Genomic DNA, 25,632 nt, shown 5'->3' on the forward strand with positions numbered 1-25,632 from the left:
TGATGGCTGATTCCCTAGTCACTGGTTTCTTTGGTGGAGAGTAAGAGAGACAATACAAAAGCAATGGCACTAAGCTGTGACCGTAAAGAGGTGATAACATGCTGCCGAGAGAACCACAGGGGGGGGGGGCGAGATCAGTTTGACACAGGAAATTGGCACAGTCATCGAAGACTCTGGGCAGTTGAGGGTGGGTTCTCTAGTTCCTGCCCTGGCACAGGGCTTTCCACAAAAGGGGAGAACACAACAAGTGGACTGGGCATGGCAAAGCAGCACAGACGGCTCCTGGGAGTATATCCATTATACTTAGAAGCAAACATTACAAAAGGTATGAATAGGCTGTATACAGAAAACTACAAAACAGTTTTGAGAAAGGTTAAAGAAGACCTTTAGAAGTGACGAGGTGTGCGTTGTTTGGAGGTTGGAAGATGAAATATCAGGGCCAGACTACTTTATTTTAAGGACTTTATAAACCTACATTAACAAAAATGGAACATTTATGTAAAAGCAGATAAACAGGCCAGTGTGACCGAACTAAGTGGCCAGATATGAACTCACACAAATATGGATAACTGATCTTTGTAGTGTAACAAGTTCAACACAGGCAAGGGGAAGGTTTTCTAACACATGGCTCTGAAACAACTGGAAATCTGCCCTACATTCTTGGGGAACTGAGAGCTATGCTTTATACCACACACAATGAACTAAAGTGGATCATAATGCAAAATGCACAATTACAAAACTTAGAAAATATTTTGGTTTGAGAGGCAGACTCATTCTTCTTAAATATGCCACCAAATGCACAGTCCATGAAGAAATAAATTGAAAATTTTATTCAACTCTAGAAGGCATCATCAACAGAATGAAAACAGATGAATCCAAGATTGGGGAAAAGGCTTTTGCAAGGCACAGACAAGCAAATCATATGTGACAAAGTGATGGAGGAAGGTCATTGGCTAATAAAGAAACTGCCTTGGCCCATTTGATTGGCCAGCCTTTAGGTGGGTGAAGTAAACAGAACAGAATGCTGGGAGGAAGAGGAAGTGAGCTCATATGCCTTAGCTCTGCTCTTTGGAGCAGACGAGATGAAGCTCCGACCCAGGATGGACATAGGCTAGAATCTTCCCGATAAGCGCACCTTGGGGTGCTACACAGATTATTAAAAATGGGCTAAATTAATATGTGAGAATTAGCCTAGAAGAGGCTAGATATAATGGGCCAGGCAGTGTTTAAAAGAATACAGTTTGTGTGTTGTTATTTTGGGGTATAAGCTAGCCAGGAGTCCGGGAGCTGGGTGTCAGGAACACAGCCTGCAGCTCCTACAATAACAAAGAGCTCACTTGTATCCAGATGATATTAACCATCTCAAAACTAAACAATGAGCAAGTAACTAACACAACACAATAAAAAGGAAAAGGTAACTAACTGATATCTTTACCCATGCTGTACCAAGTAGGCATGAGGGCAAAACCAACCAACTAGCTGGTTAACCAATCAACCAACCAAATAGAACAAGAAGACAGACCAAATATAAATCATCATTTAAAAGTAAAATGAAGCATGATCACACACCTACTAAAATGGTTGTAATTAAAATATTGATTATATCAATTATCTGCAGGTTTCCGAAAGCTTAGGTCTCACACTTTGCTTATGGGAATGTCAAATGGTTCAACTGTTTGTGAATTTGAATTTAAACACACATACATTATGGTACAGACATTCTGCTCCCCGATATCTACTGCAAAGATATTTATGTTCACACAAAGAAATGCACTCAAATCTTCTAGCTTTATCTGAAATGTCTTAAACTTGAAAGCAACACAATTGTACAATAGGTGGGCTGGTGAGACGAGCATGGAATATTTGCTTTTGTGATGCATGGAAAACTATGTAAGAAAAAAAAGACAATTGACATATCAAAGGGCGCAACTACCACTCCCAGGTACCATTAATGAAAAGTAAGATAACAGAATGCACATTTTATTATTACTTTCATATAAAAATAGAGAGAATGTAAATCACTGTATAATGATAGGATGGAGAGATCATGGTTTGTTTGAGGACAGATTCATATCTTAAGTGAACCCATCTCCATTAATCTGTGTATTGCCACGAGGCTGTGGCTTACCAGGTAAAGTTTTGTCTCGGGTGGGACTACATGGCTTCTCACTGACTCCGTCTTCTTTCTCCCAGCATTCAGTTTAGTTTGTTCTGCCCTGCTCTGCTATAGGCACAAAGCAGTTTATTTATTAACCAATGGTATTCACAGCATACAGAGGGGAATCCCACATCACCCTTTGATCACACACAGATCCTTCAGACAGAAAAGAATCATGGGAATTTTAGATTTGTATTATGCTTCAGACTAGACAAACTTGAGACATACACCGAACATTCTATTTAACAACAACTGGACATGTATTCCGTTGGGTGTCTGTGCAACTGAATTCTACCACAAATTAGTGCCAATCATCCTCAAATGCCTGCAAAATCAAAACGTTTTTTAAAGAGAAGTTTCCAGAAAACAAAAGTAACAACAACAACAACAACAAAAATAGCCATCACCTGAGTTAAGGATGCTACAAGCTGGGCTGACTGATCAGAACCGTGAACGTGGAGAGCTTGAAGGTTACAGCTCCACAGCAAAATCACCCTAGGCTACCTCCTGTTGCCATAGCATTCATTTATCATCCACCTCTGTGTTCAACCCAACATCATTAGGGTTGTCAGGTAAAGTCCTTTTGGGAATGGGGAAACAGACCCCTTAGCTCTACTAGCTCAAAGGCTGAGTATTTCATCAGAAGACATCTGAGGCCCATCACAGATTACCCACGTTACAGGAACATGCCTGATGATGCGCCCACCATACATTTCAAATATATCTTCATGACTTTCTTTGTTCTGTTAGTATGAAAACTTCATAAAACCATTACCACATTGGAGTAAATCAGATCTATAACCCCAGGTCATTGTTACACGTAGTTAGGTCCAGAATCAACTATCCTGATTCCCTTTGAGATGTGAGCTGCCTATCTATCTGTCTGTCTGTCTGTCTGTCTATCTATCTATCTATCTATCTATCTATCTATCTATCTATCTATCTATCTATCATCTATCTATCTATCTATCTATCTATCTATCTATCTATCTATCTATCTATCTATCTATCTACCTACCTACCTACCTAATCTAGTATATATCCTATCTATTTATTTATCTAATAAATATTTTTTTGAGACAGGGTCTCTCTATGTATTTTATACATATATAAAACATTGAGTGATTGAGTGTTCTGAAACTTGCTCTGTAGATCAAGCTGGCCTTGACTGCAGAGATCTGCCTCCCTCTCCTTCCAAGTGCTGGTATTAAAGGTGTGTGCCACTCTGATCCAGAATAAGGAGGCAAAGGGAATTTCAAGATTATTGGTCCTTACTAAAAGACTTGTTTTCTAAAAGCTTTGGATATATGAGCACTTTTTTCTCTATATAGTTCCAGAATTCTATGTTTTCAGTGTTGTCTTTGTTCTGTTCCTAAAGATTTAGTAAATATATTACTTTATTTTTTTTTGATTACAAGTGAAACTGTGTTTTGCTTGTCTCTATGAGTTTGCATAGGTGCAGCTGTTTGTGTGCGTGCGTGCGTGCGTGCGTGCGTGTGTGTGTGTGTGTTAGAGTTTCTCAGTGGCCTGAACACCATCAAATGGTGTAGACTGGCTGGCAGCAGAGTCTCGGGGACCTGCCCTGCTATACTCTTCAGCATTGAGTGATTGGTAGCATACACTAGCGTGTCTGAGTTACACAAGTTCTGGAGACTAAACTCAGGTTTTCTTACTTCCAGACGAGCACTTTATGGGCCGGGCTACCTTCAAGGCCCCAGAAACTTAATGCTTTTACAGTGCGTTTCCTTTTTAATGTGTTAGCTACTCTTTTCCTCTTTCACCCATGGACTCTTTTGTTTTTCTTTTTGGCAACTCGAGAAAAATTTTCTCCCAGTTAAACATAGCATAATTTCCCCCTAGTTAATAATTAGCAAGAAATTTGCACCATGACAAAAAAAGTCTCTGCATTTGAGACATAGATTAGCTAGGTTACTTTTTAACAACTGTAAGGTCAAAGAATACGATAAAAAGTTGATTTTGCCACAGTCACATTATCTCCTGTATGTGGCTACTTTTTCTTGAACATGAAATACTTAAAATTTATAGGCTTTATTTTTTTCTTATTCTCTTTGACTGAATCCCTAGTCCTACCCACAAAGCCTCAGGATGTAGGTAAGGAATTATCTTGTATATCATTAGGGAATGACCAAATTGGGGGGAATTACTTTTCCCTTTAAAATTTTTAATTACTTGTGGTTTTATATTTTTCTCTCTTTTCTTCATGTATGTATACTGGTCAGTAATTTTAAACAACATACAGATTTCCATTTTTATTTCATATTACCCAGTAGACAGGGTGTTTGAACTCAAAAATGGCCAGTAATCTATATTGGATAGAAAGTGTCTTTATATATAATTTGGACTTTACAATATCAGTAATTTCTTGGGCCAGGTATATTTATTCTAACAGAAGAACAATAGATATAGTCAGTATATACATGTACACATAGATAAAAATTATATACAATCTTTAAAAAACATTTGGCTGTCCAGCATGTCTCCCAGCTAGATGGCAAATACCTTCAGGGTGTATGAGACCCTTCTTGCTCCCTCCTTCGGCTCTCTGTTACACACCTACAGCAATAGACTATTCAAGGAGATGCCAATCTGGAGGAAAGGGTGATTTTCACATTGTTTTATGTCCAAATGAGGAAACTTTGAAATTTTTTATCCAAAGGTAGGTCTTCTTAAATCTTTCTGGCCAGAAAGATACATTCCTCTATCTTGTGTACATGAATGTAATTTGCTTTTTGTCAGTCCAGAAAACATACATACATATCGAATTAAATAGGAGCTGTATGGGCTGAGCATGTTACATATATGTATTGAAAGTATATATCTATATTATATATAATGTATGTAACACTGATTAATGAAAAATAGGCCATAAATTTGAAATAGAGCAAGAAGGGGTAAATGGGAAGATTGGGAGGGGGAATGATTTAATAATATTACAATTTCAGAAAATAAATTTAAAAAATGAATGTAATTTGCACAAAACATCTACCAGATCGCAGTGGTCCTGTGTCGTATCGGTATCCTACCAGACAACCCACGAGGTATCTGGTAGTGAGGGCAGTCACAGGCTTGATGAGATGCCAATTCTTGAGGTCCTCCTCTTCTTTCTCCATATAACAACCCATTTCAGATCCTGCTACTTTTGTCTATTTAATGGGTTTTATAACTATGTTTTCTTTCCTTTTTATTACTCCTAGCAAAATTCAGGTCCTGTTGTTTTTTCCAATAGAACAATTGTCACAGTCCCCTAATGGTCTTATAATTATATTCTATCCAATTATTCTTCCTTCTTCCTACTTGACCAGTAGTTCTGATCACTTTCCATTTCTTGGACACTGAGGGAGGGTCCAGAACATAGGATGCTTCATTGCCTGGTGTTTAATGTATAAACATGATCATATTTCTATCTCATATAAAGATCTCAATGGGCTACAACTGAAGCCCACAATTCTTGGTATACATGCAAGATTCTCATAATTTAAATTCTAAAAGAGACCTCATTCTTCTTATGAAATGGATTGTGTGTCTCCAAATATGTCTCGAGATTTCCTGCTGTTGTGTTTTTGCTCACGTTTTCTCTACATTTAAGACTGGGAATCTTACTCTCCCAGTGTGATTTTTAAAATACTTTTTCAGTCTTAATTCATGTGGCACTTCTTCTAAATCTTTTCTGGTCCTTTGCTTAAGGATTACAAAGCATTCATGATGAATATTTATATTCTAAATTGGGCTTCAGTCGTGTGAGTGCACAGGAAACCAAAGTTCAAGAAAGGTGTCTTTATTGATCATTGTTGATTGTTTCCTAGTGCCAAGAACAATATTTTATAAAAGACAAGCACCACAAAATATAGTCCATGTGGAAAACATAAATATTCTGTGATTTGAGAAGGAATCTGTGATTTTGGGCAAAGCTAGCGATCACATGACTAGCACTAAAAACTACCCTGGCTGCCACTAAGCATATTGTCATACCTTGCTTTGATGACATTACTGATCCACTAATCTTCATGCGACTCCTCTTGTAAATGATATATAAATGATAGACACATGAAATGGAAATGGCAAACCATCACTGAAAAATCTAAAATCTGCTCAGTTTTAGTTTAAATAAACAAATTCAATTTATATTTCCTGAATACATACTCAGCTGTGATTAGGTTTTATATTCATTATGTGTGTGTGTGACTTTTATATTCCTTATTAAACATGTTAAAATATTCCCACCATAAGTCTTTTATAGTTTCACACTTGAATAACCTGTAAAGCCATTTATTGGGAAAATGTTAAAATATAAGGATATGGAATAACCTAACTATTCTTGCTTTTCAAATCCCTTCAAAGCTACCCAGAAATTCATCGAGGAGAACACAGCATACCTGTGAGTTGCTCTGGATTCCCTTTGGTTGTGGGGCTTGCTCTACTGTTGTCTGACCCATTCTAGGAAGGCAAATGCTTCCCAAAGATAATTGAATTAAATAGCAGCTGTATTAAGAGTAAATACATTATCCATTTCTATGAGCTATTTTTAGACCCAGCTAGAAATTCTGCAGAAGGTCACTGTGTGTCCTCCGTGGACTGTTGCAGGACCATCATCGCAGTTGTCCAGTATGTACAGGAAGCATCCTTTGATGAGGTGGAAATGCTGGCGAAAGCCATGATGGCTTACAGGGATAGGTGCTTGGCTGATGGGACACTTCCGGAGTGTTCAAAAACAGCAGTAAGTAAACTCTGTGGGATTCTTATCCAAACAAGATCTGAGAATGGTGCTCTAGACACACAGAGTTTCCTGTGTAGTGATGTGGGCTTACAACAGCTAGGAGAAGTGACCGGAACAGCCCCAATGCAGAGAACAAACAAAAGTGACATGATCAAATTAGATACTTGAAACACTCAAGAGAAATGACTGGGCCAGCCGCTATGAAAATGGCTTGCGGGAGTTCCCGATTGGAGTTTTGCAGGACATCGGAGCTTCCTCTCCACAAATGAGCATCTGGCTTCTCATCCCACTGTGGGCATTTTTATATCATGGGAGGAACAACGATAACCTCTATGAGAAAGAGCACAGTGTGGTTAATATCCTTAGGTATTTGTGGTCTCCTTTCTCCCTGTCACAGAATTAGGTAACCAGCCTGTCCCAAACAGGAAATTTTAGAGGACACTTGAAATACATATGCTTGAATCTGAGACAAGGGAGAGCCTCCTCATTCCCAGAGACCACTTTCAACAAGCTTAAGGAACATGTGGTGATGTCTATTCTAGAACTGAAATGTAAGCATTAAAGAAATAGGCCCAGGATGCTTGCTGCAGGATGAAGTTTCTTAAAGTGTGGGATGATCGCCCAAGGCCATAGATAAAACCATTCTGTAGATAATCGTGGAAACGATAACATTTACCCCAAAGATAGTGCTGTCCTTTGCATCCCCTGAGCCTCTTCAGGAGGTGGAAGAGCTTTGCCAGGGCAGAACATTGTCTTCTTCTCTGCTGTGCAGAATGAGGTCATCCAGGACATGATCTGTGCTGCGGAAGGACTGCCACAGAAGTACAATTGTTCTCACTGCTGCAGTAAAACCAGTGTTGCAAGGAGCCTCTGTTTCTTCTACAACAAGAAAGCTAACACAGGCTTTCTGCCCCCTTTTCCTACTCTGGATCCAGAAGAGAAATGCCAAGCGTACAAAAACAACAGTGGATCTTTTCTAAATCTGTAAGTTTAATTTTGGTATCAAAAGGATTTGTAGTATTGTTCTTGTTATCTATTTTTTTTAATTTTAAATTCTTGTTTTCCAACCATCTTCTGCTTTTCTCTATTTTTGTATGTCTGGATTCATTGAGGAATAGACTAATTTATGAGGTCATTATTCAATGTTTATTGTGTTGGGATCTGTACTCAGTGAGACTGTAGCCATAGACCCTGTTCTTAAGACTCTTACATTAGCGCCCTCCATCCTCTGATGTGATGACCCTCAGCACAGAGGTGTAGACACAGCATTTAATAGCTGGGATACATGAGGATGGAAGCATTTTCTTCCCAAGGGCAGTTGTACGTTTTACCTTGGGAAGACTTAATTTCTTTGCAATAATGATTGCAGAAGGAAAGATTTTTTTTTTTTTTGGTAAAGTTATTGTGCTTTGAAACAACCACAAGTTTGTTTGAATTTAAGGAGGTATGGTCCTTGAATCCTGGAAGGCGTGTTTAGACGGCTATTGTTCTTTAATATGGTAGGGAGGTAGGATTCCTATGTCAGAGGGAGGGAGGAGAGGAGAATACACACAGCTCAGTTCTCAGGATGAGAACTGCCAAAGTCTTCCTTAAGTTGGAGTTAGCAGCTCCAAGGTCGAGGGCTGGAAACGGTTGATTCTGCTTTTCACTGAACTTTCCAGCAATAGTTGGCCTTTCTTAACCTTCCCTTCGTTTTTACAACTTCTTTTTCTTGCCTTCTTCTCCCCACCCCTTCCTTTTCCTTGTCAATCATCCTTCTCCTTCTCCCTTTCCCTTCTCTCTTTTAAAAACCTTTGTGTTTTATAGCTATATGTATGAGGTTGCCAGGAGAAACCCCTTTGTCTTCTCCCCTGTTCTTCTAACTGTGGCTGCTCGGTTCGAGGAGGCGGCGGCCACGTGTTGTGAGGAGCAGGAGAAAGCCATCTGCTTTCAGGCCAAGGTGGGTACCACGCTTGTTTCATCAAGGGGATGAAAATGACCAACGCCATAGCTCCAGATCTTTACTTAAAATTAAACATTACAAAAAGTATGTCTTCCATATTCAGTGTTATCTTACCACACTCACTGATGGTAAGTTCATTGGTCACCCACTGATAGAGTGCACCATTTACCCGAAGCCTATGAAAGACTTTCACCGATTGCCAGGGTCCCACTTTGGGTTTTGTTTTCCTTATAAATTGGAAGAAAGCCCAAGGGCGGGAATGTCCAGGGTAAATGCTGACATGGTGCTTCTTGTCCATGACAAACTTTCTTTTGGCTTTAATCACAAGATGGAATCATGCCAGTAGTGGCTGCCATGTTCAGGGAACAGGCTGCAACGAGCCTTCTCTTACCAAGTGCAATGCTGTCATCAGGAGCACTAGCTCTCCACTTTAATGTGCCGTTAAAATCCACACTTTAAGATACACATTTCTCTCAACGTGGAAATTTACTAAGCTAAAACTTCAAGTGTTTTCTGTAGCTGGAAATTTTCTAGAGTTGTTGATTTATGTGTAATTAGAAACTATGAAAACAGTGAGATTTGGCTCTAATTTCAACAGAGTTTTCTTTATCTTTCAGGCAACTCCTATCACACAATATTTAAAAGCATCCTCTTCTTACCAAGGAAATGTGTGTGGAGCCCTTAGAAAATTTGGACCCAAAGTCTTAAACTCTATGTGAGTTTCATACTGTGTCTCTCATATTTTCTTGCTTGTGGCACACAATTTTTTGGTTGTTGTTTCTATTAAATAGCTGGTGAGGTTTTTTGTAAACTTCCTGGGTCTTAAGGGTTTTGAAATGATGAGCCTACATGGATAGCTCAAAACAAGGTCTTTAAGGCAAGATGTGAAAAGACATAGGGTTGAAAGGATGCCAAGGGAAAGGAAGTTGTTCTGAGATGCGTTTTGGATAGCATGTGTGATTTTTTTCCGTAACTGCCATGAGCTCACATGCTATAGTGTGTGCGATATTTTTTTCTATAGCTGCCATCAGTTCACATGGTTTGCTTGACTGTAATAAATATGGGACAGAGACTTGCTCAGGTCATTTATAGTTGGAATCTAGAATTAGGGGTGGAGGTGGCAAAATGCCCAGCCTTCAACTTGCCATGTGACCATGTAGACTATAACAATACCATCAGCTATTTGGTAAGAGCATCTGTGTGAAAATCATGATATCAATTGTCTTTGATACTTATACAATTTGTGTTACATGAGAAAGGACCTTCTTCTTCATCTGTTGGCTAGCAAATGATCTTAGTGGCCTATCAATGATCTTTCCAGAAACACTGCTGCATTCAGTAAAAAGTTCCCCAAGATTGGATTTAAGGACCTTACTTCTATCTTAGAAGATGTTTCTTCCATGTATGATGAGTGCTGTGAAGGGGATGTTGTGCAGTGTGTCCGAAGCCAGGTAAATTTCTCTCAAAGAAAGCAAGAAACTGATTGTAATAGTTGTTTTAACTTTATATTCTAATTATCACATGAAATTGCTCATAGCTATGACATTCAGTGCAATATTGTCATGCACCTAAGTGTACCATGTATCCTGATCAACTCAGGTGTTATCAGTCTGTCCTTTCTTTATGTTTAGAGACTTCAAGGCTCCTCTCTTCTAGTTCTTTATAAAATATGTAATGTGCAACTGTGAGCAGGGACCATACTAGGTTAGAACTCCTGTTGTCTGTCATCACTATCTCTTCATGCCCATTAGTAATTATTCTTTTTTATATCAGCCCTCAGTAAACCTCAGAAAATGGCATTATTGTTTTATTAAAAGTTGGTTTATTCGGTTTCCTAATGTCTTTTCAAATAACTTCAAATAATCTTTCTTCCCTCCCTTTCTTTATTTCTAATTGACAAATAAATATTATATACATTAACATACATATGTTTTGTGGGAAGAGTACATTCAACTTACTTCCCTGGCAATTTTCAAGTTTACTAACTACAGTCTACAGTAGAATTTCTGAAATTATTTCTCCTATAGATCCAAAATTTTGTTTTAACCAACATCTCCCCAATTCTTGTACCCACCCTTGTTGTAGGAGGCCACTTGTTCTTTCCCAGCTGCCCAGACTCAAAATAACCACAAAGAAACTGTATTAATTGAATCACGTGTGGTCCAGTAGTTCTAGCTTCTTATCAGTTAGCTCTTACATCTTAATTTAACCCAATTCTATTAAGGTGTGTGGCTTACCAGGTAAAGTTTTGGTGTCTGTCTCCAGTGTGGCTACATGGTTTCTCCTTGGCTCTGCCTCCTTTCTCCCAGCATTCAGTTTAGTTTTCCCCCGCCTAGCTCGGCTCTGTCCTATCACAGGCCCCAGACAGCTTCTTTATTAACCAATGGTATTCACAGCATGCAGAGGGGAATCCCACATCACCACCCCAGCAGTATCTGGTACCCCTTAAAAAGTGTTTTTTTTTAAAGGAATATACCAGTAAACATTTTGCTGCAGAGTTGGAATTGTTCACACACTTTAAAGGGAACATAATCTCATTAAAATACACAGATTTAAAGTGTGTGCCCTGGCGCTTAAACACATGTCCTTAGGCTTACAAGGAGAGTGCCTGATCACTGAGTCATCTCTCCAGCCCTCTGGCGGAAGTGTAACTCCCAACTCTTCCCCTTCTCAGGGGAGGTGTATAAGGACTCAGTTGTCTTTAAGGGGCTGGCCCCTGGGAGTTTGACCAGGATCCAGTGGGCTATTTTTATCCCCCCCCTTTTATGGGGGAAACAAGGATGGGAGGGAGTAATAGGAGTGCATTGTGTGGAATTCCCAAATAATCAATAAAAATACTAAGTTGGAAAAAAATTAAAAACTAAAACAAAACCTACAAATTTCTTTCTAGTTAAAATTAAGCTTCGTTGTGAAGGCTTTAATTATTTAAATAATTTCAATTTTAGGATTTGGGAAATATCTGCTTTAAATTAAGCAGGAGACAGAAAATGTCCTCCCAAATTATTTTATTTTCAAATGTAACCCAATTTTAGGGATGTCACTTGTAATTTATTTTTGTAGCATTTGGTTGTTTATGGAAATGTGGGTTTAATAATGTTAAATCTAATATACTAAATTAGTATAATAATTTAAATTTTTATGGCTTGTAGTTGAAATTAAGGGATCATATTGTATTTCAAATTTCCTCCTCTTTAATGTCTTTATGGAGAAATAGGAGAAATTAAATTGTCATTCACTGAAAATAGAAATAAATTCTCAGGAACTTAAAACGTGCATTGCCTAGAACAATACTGGCTTCAGATGAGATATGAACACTGGGAATGTGGTATGAGTTCCTATTTCATTCTCACCTTGGCCTTTGTCCTCTGTCCACCGGAAGCTTCCAGATAGGGGGATATATTGAGTTCAATCAGGAGACCTAAAGTGCCCAGAGAGTGTGGGATAGTTTGAAAGTGCAGGGGGTCTGGAGGAGATTGGGAGCCATCAGATTTGAGAATTAGTCCTGTGTGACTAAGACAACTGTCATCGTTCCCTTGCTTCCAAGCCTTACGTAGAGCTAAGAGCAGTTATGAAAGGAGAAGACAGGGATCCTCTTATATACTATATACATTTGATTATTTGAACAGCCTCAAATTTATAGTAGCCATATGCAAAGGATTACATAAATAAGAAAGCTTCTTCTATTTGAGAAGTCTTCACTTGATAGTTTCTGTAAGGCTAACCTTCTGATCAATCCTTTTCTCAGACAATATAGTTTGGTCACATTCTTTCCCTTCCCCCAACCCAATCTTCACCACCACCTGACCCATCCAACTTTATGCTCTTTATCTCTCTCAGAAAAAAGAAAAACAAACAAAACAAACCAAAAGGCAATACCAAAACAAAATAAAAGGCACACACACTGACATATACACACCCACCCCTACACACATGGATACACACACATGCATGCACACATGGATACACACACATGCATGCACACACACATTCATGTACACACACATGCATGCACACACATGCACGCACACATGTACACACATGCATGCACACACATGCACACATACATGGATACACACATGCACACACACATGCACGCACACATGCATGCACACATACATGGATACACACATGCACACACATGCATGCATACACACACGCACGCACGCACATGCATGCACACACACATTGATACACACATGCACACACATGCATGCACACATGCATACACACATGCATGCACACATGGAGTTTGTTTTGTGCTGACTAACAGCTACCCCTGAGCACGGGGCCTGCTCTGGAGTGTGACTGATTCACCCGGTGACACTTCACTGGCGAAAACTGATTTTCTCTCTCCCAGAAAGTGTGAGTTGCAAAAGCTTTTTGGTTAGGGCTGGGACTTTTTTTCCCCTCCTGGGTCTGGAAGACTCTGTTTTCTTGGAGTCATTTACCGCCTTTGGCTCTTATAGTTTTTCTATTTCCTCTTCCACACAGAGCCATAAACCTTGAGAGGAAGGATCTGATAAGGACATCCCATTTGGGAGCCAGTGTTCCAAAGTCTCCCACTCTGCACGTTGGCCAGTAGTGAGTTGTGTTATTTGCCAACTATTGCAAGGAGATTCTCTGATGAGGGTTGACTATGGTGCACTGACCTACGGCTATAACAATATGCCATTATGAGTTATTTCAATGCTATGTTCATTTTTTACCAAAACAAATATAGTTGCAGGTTTTCCTCTAGGCTCATGGCCTGTCTAGTCTCAGGTTCTTGGTCACATTATTTTTATTTTAATGAATAAAGCTTTCCTGAAGATCAGAGTGCAAAGCTATCCACACTAGTCAGCTATACATGTCAGGCAGTGGTGGCACCCTTAATCCCATCCCAGCAGCCACACTAGTTAGCCATAGAGGCCAGGTGGTGGTGGTGCACACCTTTAATCCCAGAACTAGAGAGGAATATAAGGTAGGATGAGATGGGAACTCGCTCTCTTTCAGTCTGAAGCTTTTGGAGAGGTAAGAGCTCCCCTAGTGTCTTGGCTGCTTTGCTTTTCTGATCTTCAGCTTGAGCTCCAATGTCCGTCTCTGTGTTTTTATTATTGGTGATACAGGTCACTTTAGTAGTGTCAGGTATGGGTTCCGTCTCAAGGAGGGGGGCTTAAATCCAATAAAAAGTGGTTGGTTGCTCGCATATCATCTGTGCCACTGCTGGAGCAGTGTATCCTGCAGTCGGGTGACTTCTGTAGTTACGGGCTTTGTAACTGGGTGATATTGATGAATACTTTTCTCTCCTGGTAGAGTTCACAGTACCTTCCAGTACCATGAATACCAGTTAGTTAGGGGTGAATCCAGTTGGGCACTAGCTAGGTTTCACCATGCTCAATGACAGAAGTAAATGGTGTCTTAAGCAATATGGCCATGGAAAGCAAACCACAGAACTGACAATAGCCTAGGTTTGGGGGAGATCTTTGGAACACCTTTGGCCAACAATTCAACAAGATGTAACCCGTTCATGTTACTGGGGTTTTACTTGTTAGTCAAAGATGTCTAGTTGGGGCATTTTCTCCCTTGTTGTATGATAGCCCCATTTAAATCCCTTTCATTCCTGTATGCATTTTAGGATGCTTCTGTAGTAGTTGGTGTCACAGGGATTTTTCAATAGGTCTTTAGTGTTAGTTGTCCCTCCCCATATTCCTTCCTCTCTGCCATCTTTCTCTTTCTGCCCTTCACCCTCCTCCTCATTGAATTCTAGTTTCTCCTTTGTCCCTTTGTTAGACTATAGTCTATTTGCCTTTCCTTCGAAGATCCCCTCCTTCCTTAAAAGATTTATTTTATGTGTGTGTATGTGTGTGTGCGTGTGCGTGCATGCATATATGTGTACCACATTTGTGCAAGTGCTTGCATAACCCAGGGGGCTTTAGATCCTCTGGTACTGGAGTTATAGGCACCATGTGGTTGTTAGGAACAGAGCCTGGGTCCTTGCAAGATCAGTCCATGTTCTTAACTTCTGTTCTTGCCTTTTAGTCCCCAAACCAATATTTTATTCACTTACCAAATATCTGTGGGTTTTGCCACATCCTTGGAAAGATAGTTTTAATCCCCAAGAGAACTAGATTAGATGAGGAGATGTGTTGCTATGCCCTCAGTGGCCACCACAGAAAGCACAGACAACTCTCATGGGGTACAGCAATATTAGAAGATAAGGTATCAGTGAGACCAATGAGCTGTCAGTGGGTAAAGATACTTGTTTTCAAGGCCGAGAACCTGAGTTTGGTCCCCAAGACCCATATGGTGGAAAGAACCAACGTCCACAAGTTGTCCTCTGACTTCTACATGTGTGCCATGACAGACATGTGTGCCCACTTCCCTAGGACTGAGTAGATAAATACAGTAATTTTTTAAATTTTTTTTAATATTTATTTTTTATTATGTATACAATATTCTGTCTGTGTGTATGCCTGAAGTCCAGAAGGGGGCGCCAGACTTCTTTACAGATGGTTGTGAGCCACCATGTGGTTGCTGGGAATTGAACTCAGGACCTTTGGAAGAGCAGGCAATGCTCTTAACCACTGAGTCATCTCTCCAGCCCCAAATACAGTAATTTTAAAGAAGTAAAGATTTCAATGTATTAGAGAAGTGGGGAGAAAGTACTTAAAACACTAATACTTAACAATGAATGTAAGTTTATGATAGAGCCCCCACCACCACTTTTTTATGATTGTATGACCTAAAATCCTAAGGGAAGAAAAGTGTTGCACTAATGTGAAACTTCATGAATATTAAGCCAGTGTAGAATTTATGTGAATATTTTTTTTGTATCTAATCCGTTGATGGATGGGTGCTACCATTATAGTAATGATTGGTTCTGTTTATAGGGTGGGTACTAACGTGATGTTTAGGGTTGGCTTTCTAAACAGCCATTCTTTTATGAAGAAGCAGCCAGTCTGGAAGAAAATCTGAGTGTCAAAACGTCCCTTGTCCTTATTCCATGCAGAGCCAGGTCATGAAACATATTTGTTCAAAACAAGATTTCATCTCGAGTAAAATCAAGGAGTGCTGTGGAAAGAAAACAACAGAACGGGAAGCCTGTGTCATTAACACAAATAAAGAAGAGAAACCAGACGACTTATCTCCCAGAGATCTCAGATTTACTGACGACGAAAACATATGTCAAGAACGAGATTCTCACCAGGACAGCTTCTTTACTGAGTACGGTAACTCTCTATTGAAAGTTTAGAAGGCAAACAAAATTATGACATTTTTATTCTGGCTAATTTGGGTGGAGGGATTAGACATCATGTAATTCACTGGTATCAAACAATTTATAAAGATTATGGTTTGCAATTAGTTACACTGTTCAGTTAGAACAACGATAATATTGCAGTGATGGCTAATGTTTACTGAATGCTTCATATGTGCCATGCAATAGGCTAAATATCTAAATAATTTAGACTATTCATTTGAATTCTAAAATCTACTTTTGATTGAGTTTATAGAATAAGTACCATTGCCCCGATGTTTTGAATGAACAAATTGAGAAATAAAGGAGTTAAGTGGCTTGTTTAAGTTTCACAGGTAAAACCAACAGAGCAAGGCACTGACCCCAGGTTTCTGGTCTTAGGAAGTCACAGGCTTGACTGCCCAGCAATGTCAACCCACAGTTCCTAAGGGGAAGATTAGTGGACTGTAAGCCACAGGATTAAATCTGAATCTTATTTGTCACTAGGGCAAGTTAAACTCTCTACTTTATTTTCTGTTATTATTGATTTTTAAAGTCAGTGCAGAGTGGTGGTTTTCATTCTGGAATGTTCATATTTATATGTCCCTGTACTTGGGTCCCATTCATCCCATTCTTCCATCGCCTTCTCCTGTATTGTCTGACCTCCGTTTTCTGCCCACTGTCCTCCCCACAAACCTTCTCCTTCTGCTTTTAAATCATGTGAATCTCATTGACCTCTGTTGAACTCTTCTATTTACCCCCCCTTTCTCTCTCTCTCACACACACACACATACACACACACACACACACACTTAAATCTAGATTCCATATTGACAGAAGCACACAGCACACAGTGTTTGTCATTTTGAGTCAGGCTAATTTCTCTTACAATAATGATCCTCAGTTCCCTCTATTCTCTTGCAAATGTCATGATTTTAATTTTTCTTTATGGATGAAGAAATGCCATTGTGTATATATCACATTTTCTTATTTATCTGCTTGTGATTCTATTTCTTAGCTATTGTGAGTAGCATAGCAACTCAACACAGGTGTGCACACTTCTCTGTGATCCGTTGACTTAGAATCCTTCAGAAACGACATAGTTTTGATACAACAGTATCATGTGTTGAGTTATTCTAAGAGTTATTTTTAAATAATTCCAACAATTCTATCCTCTCTGACAAGGAAAGAATGTTAGTCTGCAATATATTACAGAAATAATTCGTGTAAAATGTTCTATGAAGAGATTAAATTCCAGATTTAGCTTTGATAGCAGACACGATATTAGATCTTACTAGATTCATTGATAGCAGAGTTGGGTCTTTTGTTCTTTCTGTGAGTTCTAGCATAATAAATGTTTTGCACAGGTTTCTTCATGAATACTCCAGAAGACATACTGATTTTTCTACAGCAGAGCTTCTAAGAATTGCTAAAGTGTACAAGGATCTCCTGGAAGATTGTTGCAGTAGAGAAAACCCAGCAAGTTGCTATCGCGATGCGGTAGGTCCCGTTGATGTAGATTCCAAAATCCAAAAATAGCGATCATTTTTTTAATGAAAACTTTCTGATTATAATTGTACAATACATATACAGTATATGTGCTATAGAATTATATTATTATCATAATACTATGCTAAGTATTTTCTTTCATATTTTTTCTGTATTTGCATATGTCTTAAATAATATTGAAAAAGTAAATTTCTTGGAAAATGTTTGGACCTGTTAGTATAACAGGAAACTTTCCATTTTATATTACACGGTGCTATATTTGTTTCCTCTTGTGGCCACACAGCTAGCGACTTAAACAACAGAGATTTATTCTTCTGCCCAGAATGTCAGTGTGTGAAATAGCAGGGTGGGGCTCAACTCAAGTGGTAAAGTGGCTGTGTTTCCTGCACAGGTCCCAGGGAGCAGCGCCTGCCAGATTCTAGCATAGAAAACCTTTCCCTCCCTAAGCTTGGCGCTCTGTCTTAACGATGCGCACTCACTGTCTCGCCTGCTCTCCTGCGGTATGTGGGCCCTGGCATGTTTGGAGCGTGTCTGCAGTTCTGCACGTGATTCGTAGATGGGAATCTAGTCTACACATTTCGCTGAATATTTGTAGGATAGAGCATCAGTTGAGGGGGAAATGGGGTCAAAATATGCAGACTTTTAAAACCATTGGACACAAACTGCTGTTAACTTCTAGAAGATCCCCCCCACCCCAGTTGAGACCCAGAGCAGTGCTTGAGTGTGTTTGCTTCAACATCACCTTTGCCAGCATTTCACATGCAGATCAGGCTTCATAGATTCTTGTACAAAAAGTGGCTATATTTTAGGTCTTTGCTTGATTTTTAAAATTATATCAAAAATTTCCTATACAAAAAAGTGGATATGATCAAAAGTTTATGAAATTCTCAGCTAAAAAAATTTTGTATAAGTTTTGATACATTATTTTAAATTTTATATAAAAATTTGTTTATGTTTGTTTCTTGTTTTCATTTTGAAAGGGATAACTTTCCATTTCTCTTCACATACTTATAAACTATAACTCCATATATTAAAGAAGTATCTGGCAATTTTTCACAATTCCTTTGTTATATACTACTTTTGTTTTATTTTATATTTTTCTTCCACATACTGTGAAAATCAGTGTATAATCATTTAAATCTAGGCAATGTAATAAGAAAAAAGTTTTTTAAAATTGTCCTTTATGCTCTGACACCGTCATTAACAAGCTATTCTGCTGCTCATCTGAGGATGAATCACGGTACTAGGAAATTCTCACTTTTCAATGGAGACACATTTGTCTCCCTGTGTTCATGGGTTTCAGTGTGGTTCTCTCTCATACCCCCATGAAAATGTTCAATTATGCCATGACAAAAAATGTCCATATAATTGAAGACAACTAGGGGAGGCTTTAAATGCTAAACCTAGATGACAGGAAAAGACACAAATGAAGATAAAGACACCTACAATCTTAAACAGCAAAGTTATTAGCTGGGTCACCCTCGGAAAGCTGATTAAGTTCACAAAGCTATAGTCCTTTACTAACTATGCAGAGAACAACTTCTCTGGCTGCTCCTAGATAAGGATCAAGTACAGATATTGCTAAGATAAAATCTAAATTTTGCCTTGTAATTCCTAAATCTCTAAAAAGGATGAGATCTTTGAACCATTTATCTGTGTTTGCATAGTTAAAATTCTTTCTGTTTGATGAAAAGTACATAGTAATTAGAATTTGGATGTAATCTGTAAACAGAAAAGATCCTCAAGAAGCTGACCTGCCACTCGGTCCAGTTTTAGACGAAACGCTTGCAATGATGATTGCTTTTAATTTCCAGGAGAATAAATTCAATGAGACGACTAAGAAAAGCGTTGCAATGGTTCAACAAGAATGCAAACACTTCCAGGAGCTGGATAAGGACGCCTTGAAACTCCAGTAGGTTGTCTGCATCACTGGGCTAACACTTGTGACCAGGAGCAAATAATCTTTCAAATATAGAATATTAGGTCAGTCCTTCAGTTATGCCAATTCATCAACTCCGAGAAGGAACAAGAACATAAAACTCAAGAATTCACACTGAGTCTTTATGTGAGTCCTTGATCAGAAATGAGGCCACAAATGAAAGAAATATTAAATTCTAGACAGAGTGCTCCTGTAACGCTTTAGTATCTGTGAACTTAGATTTCTCCCCTCCAAATCAGGATTCTTGGATTCTGTCCTGTGTGAGAGCAGAATGGATAAAACTTCAGGTGGCTACTGTTTTCTGGGAATAACGGAATTATCAGTGGATATTTGTAATATTTACCCTTTTGGTGCCTTTATGAGAATTCAAGAATAATATGCAGTTCATTTAGATTTAAAAATAATGATCATGCTAGTATTGGATTTGTTAAAGTTCAGGCTCTTCAATTCAAGTGTGATTTCATTATTCCTGTAAAGTTGTTGTTAGCTGTGATGTCAACCTCAGTCCACTTAAGGTTCTTAGCTGTCTTTATCTTGTTCCTAACATGTCTGCCAAATGCTCCTTTTAGATTTTTTTACCTAAACAAACAACACCTATTATTTACCAACACAACCTATTTCAAGAACTTTACATTACTGCCCAGGATGTTCTACATGGCCTGGGGAATCACAATGTTTTGGTGCTGAATGTTCCTATCTCTCATGGGTTTGGTTGATCTGGAGTGCAGTAGTTATTCAAGGAAGAATAGTTATCTGCCATAATCCAGAACCAAAAAGGTGTGTTTTCTTTCAGTTACCTTGTCAAGTTCACCAAGGTAGCTCCCCAGCTCTCCGTGGAAGAACTGAACTCCCTCAGTGAGGGAATGATGGCCGCGTTGACAACCTGCTGTACCCTAAGTGAAGAGTTTTCTTGCGTTGATGACTTGGTGAGTATGGCCCATGTACCTGACTCTTCTTTTTGTAGTTTGTGGTTCTCTTTTTTTTTTAATATTTATTTATTTATTATGCATACAATATTCTGTCTGTGTGTATGTCTGCAGGCCAGAAGAGGGCACCGGACCTCATTATAGATGGTTGTGAGCCACCATGTGGTTGCCGGGAATTGAACTCAGGACCTTTGGAAGAGCAGGCAATGCTCTTAACCACTGAGCCATCTCTCCAGCCCCTAGTTTGTGATTCTTAAAGTGTAACTACATTATTGCCCCCCACTCCCTTTCAAATTCATGACCTCTTTTTCTTTAATTATTGTTGTTTAACACACACAAAGATAAATGTATTAATAAAACCCGATGAGTCCGTTCAGTGTTACTTGGATGCAATGCTTCTAGGTTTGACCATTTTTTGTTAGTTAACTAATTAGGGGACTCACCCCTGGGGAAGACTAGCTCTTCCTCTCTCCCCAGATGTCAACTGCCTGTAGGTCTGGAGGAGGGGCCAACGAGATTTCACTCCCATTCACATTAACATGTCCACGGGGGTTCTGTCTATTACCTGTTCCTGTTTTTGAGACAATCTCCTGTCTAGTCTTAGCCGGCCTAGAATTTACTATTTAGACCAGGCTGCTTCCAAGTTGTGGTGATCCTCCTGCCTCTGACCCTTGGGTGCTGGGATTGCAGATCTGGTACTTGACTTTTCTTACCTGCTCCTTCCTCTTGTTGATTAATACGAGATCTCTACTCTTCTCTGATGTTTTCAATGTTGTCCAAGCAAGAAAGATCACTTTCTTTTTTGGCCCACCATTTGAATTTCTGAATATCAGAAGTGAAGGTTCTAAGTTGTTTTCAAGGATTCTTCTTTTAATTCTTATATATGCTAGGCAGGCTACCCCTACACTACATCCCAGACCAGAAATCTTACCATTTTAATTAGTTTTACAGTGTTTGCACTTTGCCCCCAAAGGAAGAGTTCAGAAAAGAAATGCTGCTTTCTGCCTAGTCTTTTCTGAGTGGGGCAGAAAGTACCCAGGATGGGAATATACCCAGAAACCATTTTGCTTGTCACTTTGAAGTGGTTGTTCACGAGTCCCTGTACACAGTAGAAACTTTGTGTATATAACTTGAAAAAATAATCTGTAGGTATTTAATTGCTATAGATTGAATTTCTGTAGTATTGCCATTTAGCCTTTCAATTCTTGCAACACAGTACAATAGCCCAGTCCCGCGAGTACCCACGTTTTCCTAAGCAAGGTTACCAGTGATTTCATTACTAGCTGTTCATCTACCCATATGTAGTTTCTTTAGTGTCCTTGGAGTTTTTAAATCATATCCGCATTCCACTTCTCATCGGTATAGGCAGAATTAGTTCTTGGAGATTTATGTGGCGTCAATGAAAATCGAACTATCAATCCTGCTGTGGACCACTGCTGCAGAGCCGACTTTGCCTTCAGAAGGCACTGCTTTTTGCATCTGGAAGCAGACACCACCTATGCGCTCCCATCTGTCTCTGCGCTTATACCAGCTTTGCGTGCAGACTGGTGTCAAGCTCACAAGGAGGACGAAGACCTTCAGAGTAGGAAACACAGGTACGAACTCCCTCGCAGCCCCTTCCTGCACCCCGAAGGTATATCTGACTCAGAAACATTAGCTCAAAGGCTAGGCTGATCCAATTTGTGTTGTGCAACAAATCGTTTAGTCTCCTAGCCACAAAACAAAATGGCGTATTTGCTACTATTGTCATAAACAAACATCTAGCTTTTTTCTTCTCTTACTGGAAATTTGGAGCGTCTTTCCACCAGGCTGGGATTTGGAAAGAAGGGTCAGGCAGTGAGCCAGAGAGCTACTGGAGAGGTGCAGATGAAGTGGATTCTTTTTCCTTTTAGGAGAGGAGGATGTGGATACTTAAAAATGTTATTGCATTCACTTAGTAATTTGTGTATGCATGCATGCACACACGAATGAGCACATGCCACCACACGCACCACCACGTACACAAGTTGAGAGGTCAGAGGACAGCTTGGAGTGGTTGATTTTTCTCCTTCCGTCCTGTGGGTTTTGGGATGGGACTCAGCTTGTCTGCCATGCTGGCAGGCATCTTTACCCAATGAGCCACTTCACCATCTCCTATGACAGGGAATTTTGTCTTGAGAATTTTAGTAGTTTAAAACTGATGCAAAGGGGCAGGGATTTCCCTTTTATTCTCTCAGGTACTGTTTAAATGCCAAGAATAAAGACCCATGATTTTGGATGCAGACACTTGTCCGGACCAAATGAAACAACATTATCTGAGGAAAGGGAATTGATTTAGACACGAATCTTCTAGCAGATCTACTATGTTCAATAAGGTCCACTTTTTTTGTTTGTGACTATATAGTTCCCCAAGAGTCCATTCTATGAATTAGAAAGAAAGTTCCATAAGACCCTTGCAGAAATGGAATCTTTAAACTTTTACACTCATGAATTTGAGCCTAGAACATGTGTGTTTCTATAATGAACACTTGGAAGAAGCAGGGTTGCAGAGAGGAGTCATTGACTGATTCTGTTGGGTGTCTGTGAGCACAGGTTTATCATCAACTTAGTGAAGTGGATGCCAGAGATCACTGCTGAGGAGCGTCTGTGTTTGTTCACAAAGTTCAGTGCTGCCCGGGAGAGGTGCGGCGACGTGCAGGAGCCTGAAGCCTGCTTCCGTCCAGAGGTTTGCTGTTTTTCCACTGAAATTCTATTAGTGTTTCAGGAAGGATGAACAAAATAGAATTTCCTACTGGTTCTCTCTTCTCTGTCAAGTCTAAGACCCTTGGGTTTGAGAGCAGTCATCACCAAACTGAAGTTTAGATGTCCATGATAGGAACTCCAGTGTAACAAAACTGTCAGGCAAACTAGGTTCCCATCCTTGCCATCTTTTCTGTATAATTTAGACAAAATTGTATCCGTCCTCTGTAAATCAGGATGGTAATAAGGGTGCTAGACTTACACCATTGCTCCTAACTCCTCAACTCTCTCTTGTCATCAGTACAATGGAGTCAAAGTGACTTGCCAAGGAAGTCATTGCCAGCTGGGAAGGAAAAAGGGCAATGGTACTAGGAAAGGAAGGCTTTTAAGATGGCTATTTGCTCTTTCTGCATCTTTCCAAGGTCACTCAGTTGACAGCATTTGGGGAGTTGAGGGTAAGGAAGTGGGGGAGATCAGGGAGCTGGTCCTGCTCCTCTTACTACTGTAGTTGTGGCATCTGTAGAACCTGCTGTGATGAGAGCCTGGTACCTGAAAGTGTCAGCCCCAGCTGGTGACTCTGGGGAGCATGTGATGAAATCTTTAACTTTCTTTCTTATTATTTCTTTCTCATCAGCTCCTGGTGTATTTCTCAGCTATGCACACTCATGCACACTCATGTACACACATGCACACTCACGAACACTTACAGGCACACACCTTAGACACATATTTCATCCTGCTTGAGAGTGACTTAATCTTTGAAAACACAATAAAAATTATGAGTTTGCCAAAATGTTATTATTTTAGAGGACACTGACCTCCATCTAGCATTTGCCTGAGTGCATCCTTAAGAGCCGTCTAGAAAGATAGATGAATTCATTTGTAGGACATAAAAAGACTTCGGTGTCTTTACTCAAGGTTGCTTGAAGAATGTTTTCTCTCTGTCTTCCTTCCCCCTCCCCCTTCTTGTGTGTGCATGATTTATATCTTCATTCAAAATTCAGATGAGTGTGCTTCCCTAAACTGAAACACGACTATCTCAAACTTTTCTTCCTATGATTTTATCTCTTTTTTCCCCTCCCAGGGTTCAAATATTGGTAATGAAAGTGGAGCTGCTAATAAAAAAAGATAAAACACCAGAGGTAAACATTTCTATCTCAGTCAAATATTAAAGCTTGATGTGATACTTGGCTTCCATGGCTTATTCCTTCCTGTGTGTCAAACATATGTTTCTGACTTAGTCCATACACTAAGGAACTCAGAGTAGCCAGTTCAGGTCCTCGTGTGTTTCTCTGGAATCCTTGTATGCAGAGCAGGAATGCTGCATCATTCCAGGAGTGTTCAGTTTCTGAACAACCCAAAGGCCCCCAAGTCTCTGCTTTTCTGCATTCTTTTGTCTGAATCTGAAAAGAGAGACAGTTGAGTCCCCGGAAAGGTAACCCTGGTGAGGAAGCACATTCCTGTAATCACAGCTCTTGGGATCCTGGGACAATAGAATGGCTGCAAGGTCTAAGCTGGCCTGAGCTACACAGTGAGCTCCAGGCTAGCCAGGACTGTAGAGGGACAGTGTCTCAAAGAGCTAAGGTGGGGAAGGGGCAGAAAAGTGTCAACTTCTCAGGAAGTACTAGACAGACAGACTACCTCAGTAACCTTCCAAAAGTCTCCTTTTAGAGCCTCATTGAAAATTGCTGTGCTGAGGCATCGTCAGCCTCTCAAAGGAGAGCCTTGTGAACAAACACATGTTTGTAATTTCAAAGAATATTCGTAAAGGATGCTCCTTTCCCTGCAGATTACATATCACTTTTGACACCAATTTCTAAAGTACAGCAACGATGCCCAGCGTCAGGAGAGAGGGACCTGAACCCAGGAGAGGGCTGGTTGGCAACACTATGTAGAGCTCATAGTTGACACTAGTGAAGTCTTATTAAATATATGGCTGTTGTCTGAGTTCAGATTCTTTCAATGCATAATTTTTTTTTCTTTTCAACTGGTACATGCTTATAGGTTTCCTCTCCATCCCATTACGAGGTTCAGCTCTTAAGAAGAATGGAATAGAAGATTCTATAACCCTTACTTGAATCATGTTACTGCAAAAAGCAATAAAATAAAATCATAATGTCACCTGTCAGACCAATGTCATCTATCAACCTAATCACAAAATTAATCAATTGTGTTGCAGTCAGCAAAGTGATTGCTGCTTGTCCTAGTTTGGTTCCTGTTACTGTGACAGACACCGATGACCGGAAGTGACTTGGGAAAGAAAAGGCTTATTTTACCTTACTCTAAAGGTCCTTCATCAAGGGAAGCCAAGGCAGGAACTAATAGAGACAGGAGCCTGGAGCCAGGAATTGAAGAAGAGGTCATGCAGGAACAGTCTTACTGTGTTACTCCCAGGCTCATATTCAGTTACCTTTATCATAGAGCCTAGGTTCATGTTTAGAAGAATCAGACCACCCACAATGTTCTGGGTCCTTCTACAGCAATTAACAATC

General features: G+C 39.6%; 1 protein-coding gene across 1 annotated transcript; it reads left to right on the forward strand.

Annotated features, from left to right (window-relative positions):
- Positions 1-4,182: 4,182 nt before the first annotated feature.
- Positions 4,183-25,249, forward strand: Afm (afamin). The gene is made up of 15 exons (XM_057772626.1): positions 4,183-4,270; positions 6,518-6,554; positions 6,761-6,893; positions 7,666-7,877; positions 8,700-8,832; positions 9,453-9,550; positions 10,157-10,286; positions 15,824-16,038; positions 17,416-17,548; positions 19,372-19,469; positions 20,290-20,422; positions 21,788-22,017; positions 22,994-23,126; positions 24,225-24,282; positions 25,145-25,249. The coding sequence occupies exons 1-14, from the start codon at positions 4,183-4,185 to the stop codon at positions 24,270-24,272; spliced, it is 1,821 nt and encodes a 606-aa protein (XP_057628609.1). The 3' UTR covers positions 24,273-24,282; positions 25,145-25,249.
- The last annotated feature ends 383 nt before the right edge of the window (positions 25,250-25,632 follow it).

Source organism: Chionomys nivalis, chromosome 6, assembly GCF_950005125.1.
Source record: "Chionomys nivalis chromosome 6, mChiNiv1.1, whole genome shotgun sequence".
Taxonomy (NCBI): domain Eukaryota; kingdom Metazoa; phylum Chordata; class Mammalia; order Rodentia; family Cricetidae; genus Chionomys; species Chionomys nivalis.

Excerpts from the sequence above, each read along its gene's own strand:
- Afm (XM_057772626.1), top strand. The coding sequence starts at position 4,183 with ATGAAATACTTAAAATTTATAGGCTTTATTTTTTTCTTATTCTCTTTG. Across the intron at positions 8,833-9,452 it reads CCATCTGCTTTCAGGCCAAG|GCAACTCCTATCACACAATA; the intron begins GTGGGTACCACG and ends TTTATCTTTCAG. Across the intron at positions 17,549-19,371 it reads CAAGTTGCTATCGCGATGCG|GAGAATAAATTCAATGAGAC; the intron begins GTAGGTCCCGTT and ends TTTAATTTCCAG.